Source organism: Oncorhynchus mykiss, chromosome 2 (genome assembly GCF_057628025.1).
Source record: "Oncorhynchus mykiss isolate SJ-2025 chromosome 2, ASM5762802v1, whole genome shotgun sequence".
NCBI classification, from domain to species: domain Eukaryota; kingdom Metazoa; phylum Chordata; class Actinopteri; order Salmoniformes; family Salmonidae; genus Oncorhynchus; species Oncorhynchus mykiss.
The window spans coordinates 38627961-38652074 of NC_143023.1; the positions used below are offsets into that span (position 1 = coordinate 38627961).

A 24114-nucleotide genomic window follows, 5' to 3' on the forward strand; every position below is an offset into this window, starting at 1 on the left:
GTATTCATTTAATTGGGTAATAAACATATAGAAATTTAATTCCTCTAACAGATGGTTTGAGAGAATACATAAATTCCTTGGTAAAAGCCTACATATATCAGGAATAACCAGATAATATGTTCGTTCCTCTCCTGAGATAATGAGAATTAGGGGGTTGGTGTTTGAGACAGAAAATTATGTTGCCACAAAGCAGAACACATTTGTTGGACTTTGCAAATCATTAATACCTTGCGCAATGAAATACGCAAACCTTGCTGTCCCTTTGCGTTCTTCACCCACTGTCAATCAAGGTCATTGTTACATTGTTTCACCAAATGGAGCCAGAGATTGCAATTTCATCGAACATTTTTAGAATGTTACAATATTCGTAGGCATAAATGGCAACATCGATTTGCAGCGTTTACACACGCATAAACTCGTTCTGCGCACATTCCCTATTGTCTGTCATTCAACGTCTACGTCGATGCTGTTTGAGAATACGACTTGCAGGATTAACTGTGCGTCTGTGTAGGTTTTTTGTGGGTCATGGGGGAAAGAGCAGGACGTAAATAAAGAGACACGCGTTAATAAACACGGGTAAAGATTTACTTTCGCACTTAGTAGCTTCGCTGTTTTCTTGAATTGCCAGCTATTTATTATCTTGTAAGCAGACAATTAGGAGAAGAGGACAGTAGGAAGGTCTACAGTCAGTAGTAGTAGTAGGTGGTGGTGAGTAGAACATTATGCTATCAATCGAATAATGGTCTGTCACATTTTTGTAGCTAACTTGCTAGCATTTGGTCATCAACATGCATTGTGGCAAACAGGTAGCTAGCTAGCCACGTATCTAGTTAGCTTTCAACCTTTTACTGAATGTATTTTTGCAAGCTCAACGCTCTCTAACTAACCATAATTAGCTAGCTACAGCCACTACACATTAGATACGTTAGCTAGCTAGCTAGTTAGCTAGCATACAGTATATATATTGTGTAAAGTCAATGTTTAACGTTACAGTGCTAATTGGGAGGACATTAATTTAAGTAATGTGACCATATAAATCTAAAATTGTCTAGGACATGACTCACCCGTAACTTCTGTGCATGAACTATTGACATGGTGTAGGATGTGTGCAGTATAGTAGCTAGTTAGTATATATATATAGTACCTACTGCCTATATGATGGCAATGGTTAGTTTTATGGTGCTCTTTGCATTCTCAACTGGTGGTTTTCAGGTAAAAGCATTGCAATACTAACCTTGTGTTTTCAACTTGAGAAAGCATCATACCTAAATAACATTTTCATGCTGTCAGTCTCAACTTGAGAAGCCAACCTATATTTTTCTGTAGAGCCAATATAGCTACAGCATGCTGTCATACAGTGCAAAGTATGACACCTCACTAGGAATACCTACTAACTGAATTAAACCCAGACACATTCACTCGTTTTGGGACCATGCATATTCATTAAGACTGTATCTTCTATCCACGGTATTGCACTGTGTGTGTGTGTGTAAGAGAGAGAGACAGTGTTTATTAATATCTGTCTATAATCCTCTTAACAGGGCCCTAATCGTACAGCATCTGTTTGGGTCAGCAGAAAGAAATCCTTAAATCTAAACCCTAGTATAGCTACTGGACCACCTGTGGACTGGGTACAGTGTTGTCTCCCCTTATTTTAGGTAAGATTACTTGCAGTTGTGTGTGGTGCTGTTACTTTTTGTATTGTAGTAAGATGGTGGAAATGGGCATGTCTTAACTTCTCAGCTCCAGGGCTGACTGCATTATAGAAATTGTCATTACTGTATTTGTCTGAGAGGTTTAGTGAAGTTGAGTAGGCCACTATCTGTGCACGTCTGTTGTTGGCCTAGATAGTAGGTCAGCTATGTGAACAGCAGGTTCGTCTCGCTTTCCGACATTTGATTGCATTGACACACTGTTGTGAGGGAGAGGACTGTGGATCGGGGAATATTACTACAGCTTTGCAGTAGAGGGAGTTTCTTTGACTGTTGGTTGTCACCCTTGAATGTTTTCGTTCACTTAAAGGGCAGGTGTGTATTTAAAGAGTGAGTTAAAGACTGAAAGCCAGTCGGAAGAGGGAAAGTGAAGCTCTAGCCTATTCTCACTCGGTCCTGTTGTGGAGCCTTGTGTGTGTGTGTGTGTGTGTGTTAAAAGCCAACCGATAGAGCATGTTAGATTAGGAGAGGACTATGAGACATTGGGTACTCGGGATGAGATTTCAATTTGGCCTGGCTAGCCCTCTCATCCTCAAATAGATCTCCATATCTCTCAAACAGCTCTCCCATGTTGCTTTGATTGATGTAAAAGGTTGAAAAGAGAGTGATGACGCCCACCCAAACACAGCACAGGAGCTGGAGAAAAGGATAGCCTAGCTGTAGTAGGAAGGTAAATGACTTCCCAACAGTGAGCGGACATCCACATTTTTTTCTTATGTTTTTCTTGATAATCATACACCGTCTTTGTATTCAAATGGTTTATCCTGAGCTGTCTTGCATGGGACCATGAAATGTGTTGGTGCCGGTCTATCTCTGCTTAATAGCTCACATTTGTTGTCTTGTTAGGCCCTCAATGAATGCAGAAAGAGTCTGGCACCTTCAAGGGTGACAACCAACAGGCAGGATCCTGAATGTGATATTATCAAACTGAGTTAATTAGATTTTAAATGTTTGAAATGTACAAATAATTCCATACATCGTCTAATCGATAAGTCAATGTTTTTATTCACTTCTTCAGCTCTAAGGTGGTCTGATTGGATACACCGCTGCCCGGTGTTGCCATGGCGATGCAGGAGCTGGTGGAGGGGGAGTGCGGGGGAGCCAATCCCCTCATGAAGTTGACGGGTCACATGACCCAGGAGGGAGGTGCTTGGAGGCACAGGTCAACGCCAACTGTGAGTAGTCACTGGTAGAAATTAGAATAAAGAATTTATGGAATATGTACAGTAATCCATGTTCTGTTTTTTATATTCTTAGTTTGTTATTGGCCATGTTGCATTGATAGTTATTTTTCCTAGTCAACAGTGGGACCCATCCAGTTTTTAAATTGGTGCTCCCAATTCTTTTTTTAAGTTGACATGAGCACCATGACATTTTTTTTGAGAAAAGTCTATATGAATTCTGTCTACTTTAAGCACATGTTGTGCCCTATAAAGTAATATGTAACACATAATAAACAAATGTATTTTACTAAAAGTTCAAAGGAAATTACCAAGTCATTTGCGGAATATTAGGCTTCTACATTGTGAAAAAGCACTATTTACATGTTGAGATGCTTTACATTTAAAATTGTACACTTTCTCTTTAAAAACGTCAGGTTTGTGATTTCTATGATCATTGATCTCCTGAAGAAGCCATACCTTTTCCTTTCTTTCTGTGCCCCCAAATATTTGGATATATTGGTGAAGTTACCGGTTTGTTAGCTAGCTAGCCAATGAGGTAACATGAATGAAAAAAGTGTAAACAAATGGTTAACGACATAGTTTTCGAACGGCTCACAACATGGTTTATGAATGTAAAATGTGGTCCCGGCGATTCGCTACAGGAAGTTAAAATGTTGTGCCTGTAATATGGGTCAGATCTTTTGACTTGGTTGGGCTATGAACAAGCTGTCGTAACGGAGTAACCGGGACATGATCGAATCTGCACTCGCTTTTTTTCCCTCTTAGGCACTCTGAAACAACAGTACAGCGATGCCTTATTGCCACATTATTATCTTGGAGATTTCTTTCCTAGTTGCGTAGAGCTCCCAAAATAAAACTCCTGGTCTCGCACACAAACTTTGTCGCACGTTAGAGCCCTGGAACCATCTACCCATACTTGAACGAGTTCATTCATCATAGTTTGTTTGGACCATACAACTTAGTTGTACTATAGCTTTCACAAATGTATCTCACGGTGTCACTTTCATCCCTCTTTTTCTCCTAGATTCCCCCTACACCCATTGAAATAGCAACAGAAGAAGAGGTCAGTCTCATATTGCCTTCCCAGTCCTATTGATTCAAACTGTTGTGCTTTGTCTGCATATTCTTAAAAAGGAATATGAAAACACGTTTCGTTCACGGGAGGTTTGTTAATCGTCCTTGAATAGGCTTGCGTTTTGATGTTCTGCATGTGTGTCCTCCAGTTGGTGAATGAGTTCATGCAGCAGGCGCCTCCACGGCCCCCTCACAGCTTTGACATGGGCCAGTTACTGGAGGAAATGCAGCAGATTGATCAGCAGAGCTACAGACAGGCTCCACAGAGAGGTACACACACAGCAGAAATAGTATACCCTATTATACTCTCCAACGCAGCAGAAGCAACACCATTATAGATTTGCAGTGTGCCTGCCCAGCTGCCGGGCAGCACTTCCATATTGTTAACCCGCAGGTTTTGGAACATATGTTGACACTTCAAGACACCTTTTATTATGTTTTCCTGTCCCCTCCATCCAAGTACTTGCACTGAAAAACACACTTTTTTTGCCAATGTGTGAAGAAAACAACACCCTTTCCCTCCTGTCCGTAGCTCCGGGTGTGGCCGCGTTGGCCCTGTCTGGTGATTGGACGTCTGAGTTTCTGTCGGGAGCGGATGCCGCCACTGCCTCTTCAGGGCAGGCGGGACTTGGAGACCCTGCTGACGCTGATTGGACCAGAGAGTTCATCACCGATGGCACAGGTAAAACATTTTGAGTGTCAATGGTAGGCACAATTGCCAACCATTTGTTTGAATGTACTTTGTGGTTACGACTTCTAGCAGGTAGAGAAATAATCGGTATCTTACTCTCTTTCCCTTTCTCCCCTCTTTCTCTCTTCTCTCTCTCTCTCAGATCCCGGGCGTTGGGCAGAGGAGTATCTGGAGCAGTCAGAGGAGAAGCTATGGCTCGGAGACCTGGGAGAGAGGGAGCAAGAATGGTAATAATGGAGAGACCGAGAAAAACAGGAGAGCAAGGGTCACGTAGATGGATACAGTGAACTTTTGAGAACGTTCCAGAGAAGATTGTGATGTTGAGCCACTAAGTGTGTCTTAAAATCTTTGATGTCGTCCTCTCAGAACTCTGTGTTATTGCGTTCACTTTATAAAGGCTTTGGCCATAACATGGCTCTAAGTCAAGAAAAAAAAAGAAAACCAGTTAATATCGCACGTGTAACGGCTACCTTAGTTAGCGGTGCACGCTAAATAGCGTTTCAATCGGTGACGTCACTTGCTCTGAGACCTTGAAGTAGTAGTTCCCCTTGCTCTGCAAGAGCAGCGGCTTTTGTGGAGCGATGGGTAACGATGCTTCGTGGGTGACTGTTGATGATGTGTGCAGAGGGTCCCTGGTTCGCGCCCGGGTATGGGCGAGGGGACAGTCTAAAGTTATACTGTTACACACGCAGTCTTTTAGTTTGTGTATGTAATGCGTTGACCCAATAAGTAGCAGTCATTTAATTAGGTATTCAAAAGCGTCTTTTGATTCTATCCTTGTTGGAAATGATTTTTGAAAAGAGACAATGCATTTCAATTACAATATATTTACAAGGATACAGAGTGATTATGTAATATGTACATTGTCTCTTTAACCTACCTGTTCTTTAAAATGATCACTGTTCGAGACTCAGTTAGCTGTTTAAATTAACCCTTTGATGTTAATGTTTGTCAATCCAATAGGACGAAAGAGTACCTACCAGGAGACGAACTGAAGCAAACAGCCAATGAGCTGGTCGCAAAGGTCAATGACCCCAAGTTACAGAACACTGAGGTGTGTGTGTGTTTGTGTTTCCATGTCGCGTGTGTTTCATACTTTTTTTTCTACATATCTATCCCCTTTCCCCATTCTTTGTCCATAGAAGTAATGTAGCTTTGTAATAACAGGATCATTGTAGTTGTAGCCATTTCTTTTGAATTGTTCAGTGAGACACACTTCTTTGTAGTCAATTAGACATCAAAATGTTTAATGGGAAAGCATTTTGCTGTGATGGACCGTAGTAGCATAGTGACTCTTTACAACCTGGTCTTCAGAACTGTTTGTGTGGTATCCAACTCCCCTGTCATTATTTGGGATTTGGCTAAAGCACAAACTGATTTAATGACCAGACTAGGTCCATACGCCATTAGCCATAGCCATAATGGATATTGTGTCATTGTTATGTTGTTGTTGTTGTGTTGCACTGTAGTTCCTGCGGTTCATTAGGCAGATTGGCGAGGGCAGTGTCACAGTGGAGGACAGAGCAGGCAAACAGCACACAGATAGAGCTCAGGCCAAGGAGGCTCAGAACTGGGCCTCCAACCTCAACCAGGTAGGAGCCAACTTCCATTGAAGATACAAGGGGAAGGGTGCAACTGTCAACCTACAGGGAGCCATCTTGGCTCAAACTTCCTAATTTTGTGCCTCATGACCCCCCCACGTCCCAGTATTTGGTGCAGACCCCTGCAACTGTTACTAACTACATAACCAAGTTATGGCCATGAACTTTTCTGTATGTGAGCCTTGCACTAGGCTGTACAATGTATAATTTGGAAAAGGTATATGTAGAAATAAATTATTGTGGAAAAGAGAGCATTGTCCTTTCTATACATGCAATTTCTATATGCCGACTTCTGCCAATGAAAATCCTCTTAGCTGTTCCAGTCTTGAATCAGACTTCCAGTTCCCCTTGTGAAGTGAAGTCGTATGTTAACAGGGTTGGGGCAAATCATTTCTCAATTAAGGTAGGGGATTGAAAAATAATAATAGGCATTTTTGTATTGTTTTCATCAGGAATTGAATTTCAAGTCACTTCCTGAATAAGACCCCAGCCCTGGTGTTTACCCTTGAGTATGTAGTCATAGGAGTTCTCATTAACTGTGACATCTACTTTTCCCCCTTTGACCCTGCTGTGAACTCTTGGCTTTCCCCTCCTTCGATTAACAACCCCCACTTCATTTGTACCAAATGAAAACTCCTCCATCCTCACCCCTCCCAAAACAAAAATCCACCCCCAACGCCTCACACCTGCGACAAAACAATCATGCCTCCCCCCGTTCTCCGCTCCCTGGTTGCCATAGTTCCTGGAGGAGACTGGGGGAGGGACTTTACCCTTGACAACCCAAGAGTGGGATCAGAAGCTTGCCAAAGCTAAGGCTAAACAGGCACATCAATGGGCTTCTGTCGTCAGGCAGGTAGGACCCTTGACGCCATGGCAACACTGCCCAGTGGCTCCGCAACCGGCTTTCTGTCAAGAAAGTTGCGTTGAGCTGATGATATTTTTCATCAGCCTTTTTTTACGGTAGTTTGATGGCTGTTTTTAGTGGCAGAATGTTGTGCCCCATGTAGGTTTTCCCGTAGTTTCTTAGCACTTTGTATAAACCCAAGGACGATGCATTGTTTTTGCTGATTTAAACTTGCATTTAGATTATAGCAATTACTTATAGAAAAGTAGTAAAGACGACCTGCACTAGAGGTGTATAGATTGTAGGGGAGAAAGGGAGTGGGAGAATGGGTGTGGTTTTCTGATTTGTTTTGCTTCTTCCCATTCCTTTATCTTGTCTTCCTCTTTCACCCCTCTTCCCCATCTTGTTCTGCTTCTCCTTTACTGTCACAACCTCAACATCCCACTTTAAGTGTTGTTATAGAGTTATGGACAACTTGGTGTCCACATCTACCATTGCTACCTCTTCCTTCCTGTTCAGGTCTCAGTGGAGTCAGCGGAATCATGGGTAGATGAGTTTGCCACAGCAGGTCCAGATTTCCAGCAAGCTAAAGCTGCTGTGGAGGTAAGAGAGATACGATACAATAGGAAAGATAACAGAATAATGACCATAAGTATTTTTAAACATCTTCCAAATTGTATCTATCAAGAATAATTCCAGGCCATGGCCTAATATTCACATAACTGGGCAAGGGTGCAGCTATGGGTGGGCCTGGGAGGGCATAGGCCCACCCTCTTAGGAGCCAGACCCAGCCAATAAAAATGAGTTTTTCCCCACAAAAGGGCTTCTGTTACAAACAGAAATACTCCAAAGCACCCCCTCAGATAATCCTGCAGGTGAAGAAACCAAATGTGGAGGTCCTAGTACCCACGCCAGACACATGGTCTACGGTTGTGAGGCCGGTTGGATGCACTGCCAAATTCTCTAAAATTACATTAGAGAAGGCTTATGGTAGATAAATGAACATTAAATTATCTGGCAACAGCTCTGGTGGACATTCCTGCAGTCAGCATGCCAATTGCCCACTCCCTCAAAACTTGAGACATCTGTTGTATTGTGTGACACAACTGCACATTTTAGAGTGGCCTTTTATTGTCCCCAGAACAAGGTGCACCTGTGTAATGATCGTGCTGTTTAATCAGCTTCTTGATAAGCCACACCTGTCAGGTGGATGGATTTTCTTGGCAAAGAAGGGAGACATGCTCACTAACAGGGATGTAAACACATTTTTGCACAACGTTTGAAAGAAATAAGCTTTTTGTGCGTATGGAACGTTTCGGGGATCTTTTATTTCAGCTCATGAAACATGGAACCAACAGTACATGTTGCGTTTTATATTTTTGTTCAGTATATATTAAGCTCTTTCCATGTACTATATTGCACTAATAATGCCATTACACATTTTCACTTCACACATCAGGTAATTCTTTAAAAGTAATTTCCTCACCATCTTAGATAAGCATGCCCCGTTCAAAAAATGCAGAACTAAGAACTGATATAGCCCTTGGTTCACTCCAGACATGACTGCTCTTGACCAGCACAAAAACATCCTGTAGCGTACTGCACTAGCATCAAATAGTCCCCAAGATATGCAACTGTTCAGGGAAGTCAGGAACCAATACACGCAGTCAGCCAGGAAAGCAAAGGCTAGCCTTTTCAAGCAGAAATTCGCATCCTGTAGCTCTAACTCCAAAAGGTTTTGGGACACTGTAAAGTCCATGGAGAACAAGAGCACCTCCTCCCAGCTGCCCACTGCACTAAGGCTAGGTAACACGGTCACCACTGATAAATCCATGATTATCGATTTCAATAAGCATTTATCAACGGCTGGCCATGCCTTCCTCCTGGCTACTCCAACCCCGGCCAACAGCATCGCCTCCCCCGCAACTACTCGCCCAAGCCTCCCCAGCTTCTCCTTCACCCAAATCCAGACCCGTACAAATCAGCTGGGCTAGACAATCTGGACTCTCTCTTTCTAAAACTATCCACCGCCATTGTTGCAAACTCTATTACCAGCCTGTTCAACCTCTTTCGTATCTTCCTAGATCCCTAAAGATTGGAAAGCTGCCGCGGTCATCCCCCTCTTCAAAGGGGGTGACACCCTAGACCCAAACTGTTTCAGACCTATATCCATCCTGCCCTGCCTATCTAAAGTCTTCGAAAGCCAAGTTAATAAACAGATCACTGACCATTTCAAATCTCACCGTACCTTCTCCGCTGTGCAATCCGGCTTCCGAGCCGGTCACCGGTGCACCTCAGCCACGCTCAAGGTACTAAACGATATCATAACCGCCATCGATAAAAGACAGTACTGTGCAGCCGTCTTCATCGACCTGGCCAAGGCTTTCGACTCTGTCAATCACCATATTCTTATCGGCAGACTTCCTCGCCTGGTTCACCAACTACTTTGCAGACAGAGTTCAGTGTGTCAAATCGGAGGGCATGTTGTCCGGACCTCTGGCAGTCTCTATGGGGGTACCACAGGGTTCAATTCTCGGGCCGACTCTTTTCTCTGTATATATCAATGATGTCGCTCTTGCTGCGGGCGATTCCCTGATCCACCTCTACGCAGACGACACCATTCTGTATACTTCTGGCCCTTCCTTGGACACTGTGCTAATTAACCTCCAAACGAGCTTCAATGTCATACAACACTCCTTCCGTGGCCTCCAACTGCTCTTAAACGCTAGTAAAACCAAATGCATGCTTTTCAACTGTTTGCTGCCCGCACCCGCCCGCCCGACTAGCATCACCACCCTGGACGGTTCCGACCTAGAAAATGTGGATACCTAGGTGTCTGGCTAGACTGTAAACTCTCCTTCCAGACTCATATTAAACATCTCCAATCCAAAATCAAATCTAGAATCGGCTTTCTATTTCGCAACAAAGCTTCCTTCACTCATGCCGCCAAACGTACCCTAGTAAAACTGACTATCCTACCGATCCTCGACTTCGGCAATGTCATCTACAAAATAGCTTCCATCACTCTACTCAGCAAACTGGATGCAGTCTATCACAGTGCCATCCGTTTTGTTACCAAATCACCTAATACCACCCACAACTGCAACCTGTATGCTCTAGTCGGCTGGCCCTCGCTACATATTCGTCACCAGACCCACTGGCTCCAGGTCATCTATAAGTCTATGCTAGGTAAAGCTCCGCCTTATCTCAGTTCACTGGTCACAATAACAACACCCACCCGTAGCACAGCAGGTATATCTCACTGATCATCCCTAAAGCCAACACCTCATTTGGCCGCCTTTCCTTTCAGTTCTCTGCTGCCAGTGCCTAGAACGAATTGCAAAAATCGCTGAAGTTGAATACTTTTATCTCCCTCACCAACTTTAAACATCAACTTTCTGAGCAGCTAACCGATCGCTGCAGCTGTACATAGTCCATCTGTAAATAGCCCACCCAATCTACCTACCTCATCCCCATACTGTTTTTATTTTATTTACTTTTCTGCTCTTTTGCACACCAGTATCTCTACTTGCACATCATCATCTGCTCATTTATCACTCCAGTGTTAATCTGCTAAATTGTAATTATTTGCTCCTATGGCCTCCTCATGCCCTTTGCACACACTGTAAATAGACTTTCTTTTTTCTACTGTGTCATTGACTTGTTTTTTGTGTTATTGGCTAGTTTATTGTTTACTCCATGTGTAACTCTGTGTTGTCTGTCACACTGCTTTGCTTTATCTTGGCCAGGTCGCAGTTGCAAATGATAACTTGTTCTCAACTAGCCTACCTGGTTAAATAAAGGTGAAATAAAAAATAAAATTACCATGTATCATTGGCTTAAAGTACACTGTATATAGAACCTTTATCAAAGTTCACATTGCCCCTTGGGCATCCCCTAAAAATAGTGGTTTGGATCAATGTTAATGTTAGGGGGATTCCCACAGCAACTGGTATGATGATGATGCCCAGCACCCCCATCATTTGACCCCTGACTTTGACATTGTGATTGTTCCTCTGTATCAGAGCGATGTGGACTTCTGGGAGAAGCTGCAGCAGGAGTGGGAGGAGATGGCCAAGAGAGATGCAGAAAGTCACCCCTGGCTCTCTGATTTTGACCAGATGCTCAGCAGCTCCTACAACAAGGTACTTGACATAGCTTCCTATCCACCTGTGGAAGTGGTGTTGCAGGGCCAGTAGGAGGCACTCTTTACTCTGGTCTAAAAAAAAATATATCCCAATGCCCCAGGTCAGTGATTGGGGACATTGCCCAGTGTATGATGCGGTCTTTTGGATGGGACGTTAAACAGGTGCCCTGACTCTCTGTGGTCACTAAAGATCCCATGGCACTTATCATAAGAGTAGGGATGTTGGCCTCCAGAGTGGCACAGTGGTCTAAGGCACTGCATCGCAGTGATAGCTGTGCCACTAGAGATTCTGGGTTTGAGTCCAGGCTCTGTCGCAGCCGGCCGCGACCGAGAGGCCCATGGGGCTGCGCACAATTGGCCCAGTGTCGTATGGGTTGGGGGAGGGTTTGGCCAGCAGGGATGTCCTTGTCCCATCGCGCACTAGCAACTCCTGTTGTGGGCTGGGCGCAGTGTGGGCTGGGCGCAGTGCATGCTGACATGGTCGCCAGGTGTACGGTGTTTCCTCTGACACATTGGTGCGGCTGGCTTCCGGGTTAAGTGGGCATTGTGTCAAGAAGCAGTTCGGCATGGTTGGGTTGTGTTTTTGAGGACGCACGTCTCTCGACCTTCGCCTCTCCCGAGTCCGTACGGGAGTTGCAGCGATGAGACAAGACTGTAACTACCAATTGGATACCACGAAAAAGGGGTAAAAAAGGTTATTTGTAATAAAGAGTAGTTATGTTAACCCCGGTGTCCATGTCCACCTAATCAACCCCAGCTTCCAACTGGCTCATTCATCCCCCTCCTCTCCCCTCTTCCCCAGGTTGTTGCTGTAAATGAGTGTTCTCCGCCAACTTACCTGGTTAAAATAAGGGTTCGTTTTTAGTTAAGGATAAGTTTAGCCTTCTAGATCACAATGAATATGTTCAGCATGCCTACCTGTCCAGGCAAAAAAAAAAATGCCTTGTCTTGTTTGCCAAGTTGCTGTTCATGATTTAACTCTCTCTCTCTATTTCTTTCTCTTTCCCTCCCTCACTCTCTCACCCCCTCCAGGGGTACCAGTTTGAGGAGGACAACCCGTACCTGTCCCACCAGGACCCCCTTGCTGAGGGGGTGAGGAGGATGGAGGCAGGGGACATCCCTGGGGCCGTGCGTCTATTTGAGAGTGCCGTACAGAGAGAACCAGACAACCAGCTGGTAAGACACTCAGTAATTAATAATTCTGATTTAATAATATCTCAAGGTGAAATTATTTCTGGCTAGCAAGCGTTGGCGACTAAGGGGGTTCTTTCCTACCCTGTTAGCATTAGGTGGGTAAAGAGAACTAAGCACTCTCACACTTTTTCCTGCTTCTTTTTTTTAGGCATGGCAATATCTGGGAACCTGTCAGGCAGAGAATGAACAAGAGTTTGCAGCCATCAGTGCCCTCCGCAGGTAAAGAGTTGGAATAGCAGCCTCACTGACTGGAGAGAAGTCCCTAGTGTGTCCCAAGTGGCACCCTATTCCCTATATAGGCCAGAAGTAGTGCACTATATAGAGCAGGGGTGTCAAACTCATGTTTGGGGGGGCGCATTCTGTCTTCAACAAGGTCCGGAGGGCCACACTGAAAATGTTCCTTGCTGTCAAAATATGCAAAAACATTTCCTCTTCATCGTTTTTGAGTTTTTTTATGCTCCCTGATTCTAGCTTTTGTTTCAGTGATTGTTAGCAAGACAGAGTGAGGAAACTGTATGAATGTAGGTTATATTATATACTGAACAAATATATAAACGCAACATGCAACAATTTCAACAGTTTTACTGAGTTACAGTTCATTTAAGGAAATCAGTCAATTGAAAAAAAATCATTAGGCCCTAATCTATGGATTTCACATGACTGTGCAGGGGCGTGGGCCTAGGAGTGCATATGCCCACCCACTTGGGAGCCAGGCCCTGCCAATCAGAATTAGTTTTCCCCACAAAAGTGCTTTATTACAGATAAAAAATACTCTGTTTCATCAGTTGTCCGGGTGTCTGGTCTCAGAGATCCCACAGGTGAAGAAGCCAGATGTGGAGGTCCTGGGCTGGGATTGGTTACACGTGATCTGCGGTTGTGAGGCAGGTTGGACATACTGCCAAATTCTCTAAAACAACATTGGAGGCAGCTCATGGTTGAGAAATTATCTGGCAATAGCTCTGGTGGACATTCCTGCAGTCAGTATGCCAATTGCATGCTCCCTCAACTTGAGACATCTGTGGTGTTGTGTGACAAAACTGCACATTTTAGAGTGGCCTTTTATTGTCCCCAGCACATGCACCTGTGTAATGATCAGTAGTGGAAAAAGTACCCAATTGTCATACTTGAGTAAAAGTAAAGATACCTTAATAGAAAAGTACAAGTAAAAGTGAGTCACCCAGTAAAATTCTACTTGAGTAAAAGTATTTGGTTTTAAATATACTCAAGTATCAATGTAATTGCTAATATGTACTTCAGTATCAAAAGTTAAAGTATAAAATGAAACATGGGACCAACACTTTACATGTTGCATTTTTATTTTTGTTCTGTATAATTTCTACACCATTTTGATTTGGTTTGAGTCATTTTAAAGTATATGTGCAGTTGAAGTCGGAAGTTTACATACACCTTAGCCAAATATATTTAAACTCAGTTTTTCACAATTGCGGACATTTAATCTTAGTAAAAATTCCCTGTCTTAGGTCAGTTAGGATCACCACTTTATTTTACGAATGTGAAATGTCAGAATAATAGTAGAGTGATTTATTTCAGCTTTTATTTCTTTCATCACATTCCCAGTAGGTCAGAAGTTTACATACACTCAATTAGTATTTTGTAGCATTGCCTTTAAATTGTTTAACTTGGGTCAAATGTTTCAGGTAGCCTTCCACAAGCTTCCCACAATAAGTTGGGTGAATTTTGGCCCATTCCTCCTGACGTAATTGAGTCAGGTTTGTAGGCCTCCTTGCTCGCACACACTTTTTCAGTTCTGCCCACAAATGTTCTATTCGACTGAGGTCAGGGCTTTGTGATGGCCACTCTAATACCTTTACTTTGTTGTCCTTAAGCCATTTTGCCACAACTTTGGAAGTATGCTTGGGGTCATTGTCCATTTGGAAGACCCATTTGCGACCAAGCTTAAACTTCCTGACTGATGTCTTGAGATGCTGCTTCAATATATCCACATAATTTTCCTTCTTCATCATGCCATATATTTTGTGAAGTGCACCAGTCCCTCCTGCAGCAAAGCACCCCCACAACATAATGCTGCCACCCCCGTGCTTCATGGTTGGGATGGAGTTCTTTGGCTTGCAAGCCTCCCCCTTTTTCCTCCAAACATAATGATGGTCATTATGGCCAAACAGTTCTGTTTTGTTTCATCAGACCAGAGGACATTTCTCCAAAAAGTAAGATCTTTGCCCCATGTGCAGTTGCAAACCGTAGTCTGGTCACAAGGTCCTTTGCTGTTGTTCTGGGATTGATTTGCACTTTTCGCACCAAATTACGTTCATCTCTAGGAGACAGAACGCATCTCCTTCCTGAGCGGTATGACGGCTGTGTGGTCCCAGTGTGTTTATACTTGCGTACTATTGTTTGTACAAATGAACGTGGTACCTTCAGGTGTTTGGAAATTGCTCCCAATGATAAACCAGACTTGTGGAGGTCTAAAAGTTCTGAGATCTTGGCTGATTTCTTTTGATTTTCCCATGATGTCAAGCAAAGAGGCACTGCGTTTGAAGGTAGGCCTTGAAATATATCCACAGGTACATCTCCAATTGACTCAAATGATGTCAATTAGCCTATCAGAAGCTTCTAAAGCGATGACATCATTTTCTGGAATTTTCCAAGCTGTTTGAAGGCACAGTCAACTTAGTGTATGTAAACTTCTTACCCATTGGAATTGTGATACAGTGACTTATAAGATAATGAATCTGTCTGTAAACAATTGTTGGGAAAAAATGATTGTGTCATGCACAAAGTAGATGCCAAAACTATAGTTTGTTAACAAGAAATTTGTGGAGTGGTTGAAAATCGAGTTTTAATGACTCCAACCTAAGTGTATGTATACTTACGACTTCAACTGTGCGTGTGTTTGTGTGTGTGTGCGCACAAAGCTGTCATCAAGGCAAAAGGTGGCTACTTTGAAGAAGTTCAAATAGAATATATATTTTGATTTGTTTAACTTTTTGGGTAACTAAATTATTCCATATGTCTTATTTCATAGTTTTGATGTCTTCACTATTATTCTACAATGCAGAAAATAGTAAAAAAAATACTTGAATGAGTAGGTGTGTCCAATTTTTTTGACTGGTACTGTGTGTGTGTGTATGTATGTGTATGTATATATATATATATGTATGTATGTATGTATGTATGTATGTATGTATGTATGTATGTATGTATGTATGTATGTATGTATGTATGTATGTATGTATATATATATAATTTTTTTTCTTTTTTTTTTTTCTTCTTTTTTTTTTAAACCACCCTTGAGCTGCATTGAATTGGCTTGTATGTTTGACACCCCTGATATAGAGAATTTGGGTGCCTTTTGGGACGTAGCTCCTTTGTGACAATAAGAGTATGTCCTTATATACAGTGCCTTGCGAAAGTATTCGGCCCCCTTGAACTTTGCGACCTTTTGCCACATTTCAGGCTTCAAACATAAAGATATAAAACTGTATTTTTTTGTGAAGAATCAACAACAAGTGGGACACAATCATGAAGTGGAACGACATTTATTGGAAAATTATTCAGCCCCTTTACTTTCAGTGCAGCAAACTCTCTCCAGAAGTTCAGTGAGGATCTCTGAATGATCCAATGTTGACCTAAATGACTAATGATGATAAATATAATCCACCTGTGTGTAATCAAGTCTCCGTATAAATGCACCTGCACTGTGATAGTCTCAGAGGTCCGTTAAAAGCGCAGAGAGCATCATGAAGAACAAGGAACACACCAGGCAGGTCCGAGATACTGTTGTGAAGAAGTTTAAAGCCGGATTTGGATACAAAACGATTTCCCAAGCTTTAAACATCCCAAGGAGCACTGTGCAAGCGATAATATTGAAATGGAAGGAGTATCAGACCACTGCAAATCTACCAAGACCTGGCCGTCCCTCTAAACTTTCAGCTCATACAAGGAGAAGACTGATCAGAGATGCAGCCAAGAGGCCCATGATCACTCTGGATGAACTGCAGAGATCTACAGCTGAGGTGGGAGACTCTGTCCATAGGACAACAATCAGTCGTATATTGCACAAATATGGCCTTTATGGAAGAGTGGCAAGAAGAAAGCCATTTCTTAAAGATATCCATAAAAAGTGTTGTTTAAAGTTTGCCACAAGCCACCTGGGAGACACACCAAACATGTGGAAGAAGGTGCTCTGGTCAGATGAAACCAAAATTGAACTTTTTGGCAACAATGCAAAACGTTATGTTTGGCGTAAAAGCAACACAGCTGAACACACCATCCCCACTGTCAAACATGGTGGTGGCAGCATCATGGTTTGGGCCTGCTTTTCTTCAGCAGGGACAGGGAAGATGGTTAAAATTGATGGGAAGATGGATGGAGCCAAATACAGGACCATTCTGGAAGAAAACCTGATGGAGTCTGCAAAAGACCTGAGACTGGGACGGAGATTTGTCTTCCAACAAGACAATGATCCAAAACATAAAGCAAAATCTACAATGGAATGGTTCAAAAATAAACATATCCAGGTGTTAGAATGGCCAAGTCAAAGTCCAAACCTGAATCCAATCGAGAATCTGTGGAAAGAACTGAAAACTGCTGTTCACAAATGCTCTCCATCCAACCTCACTGAGCTCGAGCTGTTTTGCAAGGAGGAATGGGAAAAAATGTCAGTCTCTCGATGTGCAAAACTGATAGAGACATAACCCAAGCGACTTACAGCTGTAATCGCAGCAAAAGGTGGCGCTACAAAGTATTAACTTAAGTGGGCTGAATAATTTTGCACGCCCAATTTTTCAGTTTTTGATTTGTTAAAAAAGTTTGAAATATCCAATAAATGTTGTTCCACTTCATGATTGTGTCCCACTTGTTGTTGATTCTTCACAAAAAAATACAGTTTTATATCTTTATGTTTGAAGCCTGAAATGTGGCAAAAGGTCGCAAAGTTCAAGGGGGCCGAATACTTTCGCAAGGCACTGTATGTATGTACTTATTTGATTTATGAATACATGTTTTATGTGTGGCTCGAATACAAAGATGCTGTGATAAGCAGGAACTTGGGTGCGAAATAGGAAGTCCTCGAAGTTACATGATGCCTGTGATGCAACATTTTCTCGGGTTCACTCACCTTTCTCTCTCCCTCTTTTTTTCTCTCTGTCTCTTGTTCTCTCTTTTTCTCTCACCGATAGATGCATAGAGTTGAAGAAGGACAACCTGACCGCTCTGATGGCTCTGGCTGTCAGTTTCACCAACGAATCGCTGCACAGGCAGGCCTGTGAAACCCTTCGCGATTGGCTGAGGCACAACCCCGCATACCGGCCAGTCCTGGAGCAGAGTGAACGGGAGCGAGAGAAGGACAGAGGGACCAGAGAGAGGGAGAGATTTGGCTCACTGCTGCCCGAGTGAGTGGACCTATTTCATTGTGCACAAATGTGGTGTGTGTGTATATTCAGCATATACTTATAACTGCCAGGCAATATAACACAATATGAATTACAGGGCGTTCTTCTGTATTTTCTCATGTTTTACAGTGGGACAAAAAACTATTTATTTAGTCAGCCACCAATTGTGCAAGTTCTCCCACTTAAAAATATGAGAGAGGCCTGTAATTTTTATCATAGGTACACTTCAACTATGACAGACAAAATTCCTGAAAATCACATTGTACGATTTTTTTAATGAATTTATTTGCAAATTATGGTGGAAAATTAGTATTTGGTCACCTACAAACAAGCAAGGACCAAAGTAACAAAGCCTACCATCAGTAACACACTACGCCGCCAGGGACTCAAATCCTGCAGTGCCAGACGTGTCCCTCTGCTTAAGCCAATACATGTCCAGGCCCGTCTGAAGTTTGCTAGAGAGCATTTGGATGATCCAGAAGAAGATTGGGAGAATCTCATATGGTCAGATGAAACCAAAATATAATTTTTTGGTCAAAACTCAACTCGTCGTGTTTGGAGGACAAAGAATGCTGAGTTGCATCCAAAGAACACCATACCTACTGTGAAGCATGGCGGTGGAAACATCATGCTTTGGGGCTGTTTTTCTGCAAAGGGACCAGGACGACTGATCCGTGTAAAGGAAAGAATGAATGGGGCCATGTATTGTGAGATTTTGAGTGAAAACCTCCTTCCATCAGCAAGGGCATTGAAGATGAAACGTGGCTGGGTCTTTCAGCATGACAATGATCCCAAACACACCGCCCGGGCAACGAAGGAGTGGCTTCGTAAGAAGCATTTCAAGGTCCTGGAGTGGCCTAGCCAGTCTCCAGATCTCAACCCCATAGAAAATCTTTGGAGGGAGTTGAAAGTCCGTGTTGCCCAGCAACAGACCGAAAACATCACTGCTCTAGAGGAGATCTGCATGGAGGAATGGGCCAAAATACCAGCAACAGTGTGTGAAAACCTTGTCAAGACTTACAGAAAACGTTTGACCTCTGTCATTGCCAACAAAGGGTATATAACAAAGTATTGAGAGAAACTTTTGTTATTGACCAAATACTTATTTTCCACCATAATTTGCAAATAAATTCATTAAAATCCTACAATGTGATTTTCTAGATTTTTTTTTTCTCATTTTGCCTGTCATAGTTGAAGTGTACCTATGATGAAAATTACAGGCCTCTCTCATCTTTTTAAGTGGGAGAACTTGCACAATTGGTGGCTGACTAAATACTTTTTGCCCAACTGTATGTCACAAAAACATGGATTCTATCTGTTGGCTTAAAATATCGCAATTGTTAAATCATCTCCCTCCTCCTTTTTTCCCATCTCTGTGCCTTCCTCCCCCACTCTCAGATCTTTGTTTACCGAGGTGCAGTCCCTGTTCCTCAGTGCGGCGAACTCTGAACCCGCCTGCGTCGACCCCCAGCTACAGTGTGGCCTGGGAGTCCTCTTCAATCTGAGCGGGGAGTATGACAAGGCCGTGGACTGTTTCACCGCAGCCCTCTCCGTCACACCACAGGTACGCTATCGGGTTCTCCACTTCACCGTGGCCCTCTCTCACACCACAGGTACACTAGCAGGTTATCCACTTCACAGCAGCCCTCTCTGTCACACCACAGGTACACTAGTAGGTTATCCACAATCTGTGGTTCATGTGTGTTTGGAGAATAAACACACTTGATTTTAATTTGCTTAATTTGATTTAAACAGCATAAAGTTGATAAATTAAAATGTCTTCAAATACATGCATCCTTCCTTGCTTGCTTCCTTGAAGTCATTTCTGATCTGTATGCTAAATGGTTACTTGAAAGCAATTGGGTCCATCTCATTGTAAAAAATATTGTGATCAACCTTTTTTTATAAATTTTGAGACGGTGGGTCACAGGTACAAAAACGATAAAAGAAATGCATACATAGATAACCCAACCCAGTCCCCATCCACCCTCCCGCATCCTCCCTCCCCACCCAGAAACCATGTTTCTAACCCCTTCCCATCCAGCAACTGAAGTTGCCTATCAGTCTCCCTCCCACCTATCCATCCCGTGTCACCCCTTACATTCCTGATAAATCCCTGCCAGCCCTCCCTAAGATTGCAAGAGACCCCTCCGTACCACCCTTTCCCTGTGGGCCTGAAAGCAAAGAAAGTAACAAAAGTTCAAATACAGTATATTATTCTGTATCATATTCTGTTCCAGATAAAGGGTTGTTCAGACTCAATTAGATCTGTGGACCATACCTCATTGTTTTAATCATAGACTGTCATATACTTAAAGGAAGGAGACCGGCATTTTTAGGTATTCCAAAAGGGTCTATTACTTTCCTCCTCTTCAAACGGTATGTCTAACCACCCCCCCCCCCCCCCCCTTTTTTTTTAACTTTCTTTCACTATTCAAACTTTTTTTCTCTCTGAAACTACCCATCCCTAGTCACATGTAGCTAGAAGTTACCTCCTTGTGCTTCTGTGATTGCCCTTCCCTTTTCACATACACTAACTACCCCCTCTTGAACAACTTTACTCGGCTCACCTTTTGTTTCAATTAACGGATGTTCTCTCTCTTTCTCACTCTTGTCTTTACCTTCTGTGCTGGGGGTCTGAGGTGGACTATTCTCCCTCATCCAGACAGCTGTCTCTCTCTCCTCCTTCAGCCTTCTGGGTCTTGTTGAAGGGGTATTGTTGTGCTGGCCTGTTGTTTGGGTCTTTGCTGTCTCGAGTGTTCTGGACAGCTCCTTGAGCTGTGCCAGCTTTATCTCCAGTTTGGTCCATTTCTCCCTCAGATCAATGCAGGAGCAGTGTGGGACCTGGGTTTTCTCAGGTCTAGGGGAGGGGACACTCCTCTTGGGGCTGCTCGTCTATGGGGTGGGGACGTGGTCCAAGGATGAGCTTCTTATGCTGTGCTCTCTCTTTGAGCTTGTAGAAGTACTGCTGAAAACAGTTTGTAAGAGTCAGCAAATAGTGTCTCTGGATTGTCCTTAAGGAGCTTCTGTTTGTACTGTTTCTGTTTCATGTTTAATTTCCGGGGGGGTACTGTTTTATGATGGCCTCTGCACAGGGGTGGGGGGAGCTGTGATGGTCTGCTGTCATTGTTGGCTTTCACACCTTTCATTTCACACCACAGTGTGCAAATGCCGTTGCAGCCGGGACGTCTGTCCTGAATCTGTATAGTAAGATATCTAGAGATTACTATAATGTATTTTACTTATTGGCTTTAGAAGTAGCTTCAGACTGAACATCTACTCACTCGGTTGCAGGTTGGGTGGTGTTTTCAGGTTTCTCCGGAGCTTCTTATGCTGATTGTTGGTTTGCTAGACAGTTTGTGGTTAATTCTTGGCAGTAAGTAATTTTGTCCTAAATAAAGGTTGTAAGTTAGAATTTTTCAATTTGGTATTTAGGTAATGCAGAGGGTAGTTTTCTGTATAAGTATATGTGGAAAAACTTCAAATGTATCCAACACTAATTCAGGAGCTCATGACCTCTCTGTCTCCCTCTCTCTCAGGACTATCTGCTGTGGAACAAACTGGGTGCCACGCTGGCCAATGGAAGCCGCTCAGAGGAGGCTGTTGCCGCCTATAGGAGGGCGCTTGAACTGCAGCCAGGCTTCATCCGCAGTCGGTACAACCTGGGAATCAGCTGTGTCAACCTAGGAGCCCACAGGTGAGATGGAGAGCCTTTTGTGGCCAGAGATGCACTGTTTTGTAAAAAAAAAAAAAAAAACACTCTTTCTTTTTAAAATATTTGATCAAAACCACTTAAAACACTGTACTTTCTTATGTTCGTCGAAGTTAAGTTGTAGATTCAGGTCATACCAGGAGTAGAAATTGACTTTATATAATGTATTAACTTTGTTCACAATATAATTATTTTTGCCTTATTAAAAATCTATTGAATGCACCAGAATGACAATTTCAATTCGACCCCTATTCTCTTCCTGGTTTACAGAGAGGCCGTGGAGCACTTCCTGGAAGCCCTGTCCCTGCAGCGCCAGGCGTCGGGGGAGGGCGAGAAGGTCAGTGCCAGCCGGGGCCCGGGGAGCACCGCAGCCACCATGATGTCCGACAACATCTGGTCCACCCTGCGCATGGCCTTAAGCATGATGGGAGAGAGCTCGCTAGATGTGGCGGCCGACCGGCGAGACCTCGACACGCTGCTCTCCTACTTCTGTCAGGCGGGGGGGGAATGAAGCTGTGGGAGGGAGAGGGGCAGGAGGAGAGTTGATAGTGTGTGTGCGCGCGCACTTAGGGGAGGAAGGTGTCTGGGAGAGGTAGAGAGAGAAAAGGAAGAGAGAGAGAGGTCCTGTCCACAAACAACCCATTAACCCTATAGGCACTTCATATAAACCTGAAATGATTGGATAAGTATAAACAACATGGAAGTAGCTTCTTTCGTAACATTTCTGCCATCTTATAACTACCAGGGTTGGGGTCAGTTTACTTCCTGAATTGAAATGGAACTGACTCCAACCCTAATACCTATCCAATCCTTTCAGGAAGAGAGGGATGATGAACTGTGACAAGGGGAGAGTAGGCCGAAAGGGAGGAGAGGTGAGAAGGACATTTGATGTGTCTTTCAGTAACCGAGGGAAATGCACAGTGTACACCAGGTGTATTGAATACATACTATTTCCTCCCCTGATCACTCTGACATCACCTGGTTGCCAGTTGGTTCCTACTTTTTTCATTATCATGTTTGGCACAAAGCAGAAACAGACTGGCACCCAGACTAGTTCACAGATGTCTGGTTTGTTCCCCTCTGTCCTCAGCAACTGGCGCAGGGATGTTCTTGTTGTGCCCCTCATAATCAGAGGCATCGTCATGCCCGTTGAAACTGAGGAGCCACTTGACTCCCTTAGTTTCATACAGCCCTATGATCCATTGGATACTAGTGAAAAGTTTGCACCTTAGGTTTTCCAGAGGGAATAAAACGGACATGGTAGAGCAAAATATCAAGTTGAGATGAATGTTCCTGGAATGTATAGAGAAGATCATGTTTATTTGGAGGACCTTTGTTTTTCGTGTTTTATTCCCCCTTGAAAATAAGAAGTTCAAATGTTGTAAAGCTGGCTTACTAATCCCGAAATCAATTGCTGAAGGTTAAAAAAGAGATCATTACAGTAATATAGATATCTGGCTTTGGAGCAGGGGTGCTGAACTCCGGTCCTTGAGGGCCACAGTGTCTTTAGTCCCCCCCCCCATATTTTATAGAGATCGGAGAATGAATTATACTCCTACTCAGTCCAATCAATGACATATCAATCAATGAAGTACTTGAGAGAAATGAAAGACTGCTGACATGAGTTGTACACACCAGAGTCGTATTCACTAGTAGGAACCCAATGGAAGCGAACGGGGAGGGACCTACCTACCTGAATTTGTCCGACAAGAAACGCTTGTTTTCATTTTCTGTTGCTACAGTGTGCAATAATGAATGACTCAGCTTTGGACAGAGGATGACATCAGTGTAAAGGGGATGGTATACTGAAAGAGGTGTCTTTGGACTTCTTCCCTCCCTCAACCCTTATTTCTTCAAACAAATGCCCTTGTTGTAAAATAATTAGCTTAATTGTAAAATAATGCTTTTTTGCCATATTGTCTGTACTATAATTATTGTACTGTTTTCCAAATAGTTAACCATACTGTAATGATTATTAATGTGATATTCAGCAATAAAGCTCTGACTCATTGATTAGGTCTACTTTTCATGTTTGAAAGGGCAGTAATTTCCCATATTTGTATTTTCCTTGGCCAGTTGCAGACCCAAATAGACCAAAATGACCCAGGATTAGGCTGCTTTTACAGCACGAAAAAGCAAATGGGCAATGCAGTTTGTTAATTCAGCCAAGAGTATCTGCTACAGGGACTACTTTGTTTTGCACGTATCCAGCTCTTGCTATGAATAGTAAGTAGCATACAACAAGTGGACAAGTACTTGTAAGTACAAGGGGGTTTGGGCAGGGCATGTACATTCACATATGTATTCACAAGGTAAGTATTTGGCTTTCAAATACACTGTATATACAAAAGTATGTGGACACCCTTTCAAATTAGTGGATTTGGCTATTTAAGCCACACTCGTTGCTGACGGGTGAAAAACTTGAGCACACAGCCATGCAATCTCCATATACAAATATTGGTAGTAGAATAGCCTTACTGAAGAGCTTCAGTGACATTCAATTTGGCACTGTCATAGGATGCCACCTTTCCAACAAGTCAGTTTGTCAAGTTTCTGCCCTGCTCAACTGTAAGTGCTGTTATT

At 43.1% G+C, this 24114-nt stretch overlaps 1 protein-coding gene across 12 annotated transcripts; it reads left to right on the top strand.

The window, feature by feature from the left end:
- The first annotated feature begins 544 nt into the window (after positions 1-544).
- LOC110489375 (peroxisomal targeting signal 1 receptor) lies at positions 545-23544 on the top strand. Of its 12 annotated transcripts, none has more exons than XM_090199071.1 (18): positions 545-708; positions 1542-1658; positions 2731-2887; positions 3921-3959; positions 4120-4240; positions 4503-4652; positions 4804-4888; positions 5625-5715; positions 6131-6253; positions 7002-7115; positions 7626-7709; positions 11132-11251; positions 12286-12429; positions 12596-12666; positions 17607-17819; positions 19218-19383; positions 21359-21516; positions 21802-23544. In XM_090199071.1, exons 3-18 carry the CDS (start codon positions 2774-2776, stop codon positions 22040-22042), a joined length of 2034 nt encoding a protein of 677 aa, XP_090055197.1. In that variant the 5' UTR covers positions 545-708; positions 1542-1658; positions 2731-2773; the 3' UTR covers positions 22043-23544. The 12 variants fall into 12 exon arrangements, with proteins under 12 accessions (XP_090055197.1, XP_090055198.1, XP_036803781.2 ...); XM_090199072.1 differs by having other exon boundaries at positions 545-576; XM_036947886.2 differs by lacking the exon at positions 7002-7115.
- The last annotated feature ends 570 nt before the right edge of the window (positions 23545-24114 follow it).

Excerpts from the sequence above, each read along its gene's own strand:
- LOC110489375 (XM_090199071.1), top strand. The coding sequence starts at position 2,774 with ATGGCGATGCAGGAGCTGGTGGAGGGGGAGTGCGGGGGAGCCAATCCC. Across the intron at positions 2,888-3,920 it reads GGCACAGGTCAACGCCAACT|ATTCCCCCTACACCCATTGA; the intron begins GTGAGTAGTCAC and ends TTTTTCTCCTAG. Across the intron at positions 4,653-4,803 it reads GTTCATCACCGATGGCACAG|ATCCCGGGCGTTGGGCAGAG; the intron begins GTAAAACATTTT and ends TCTCTCTCTCAG.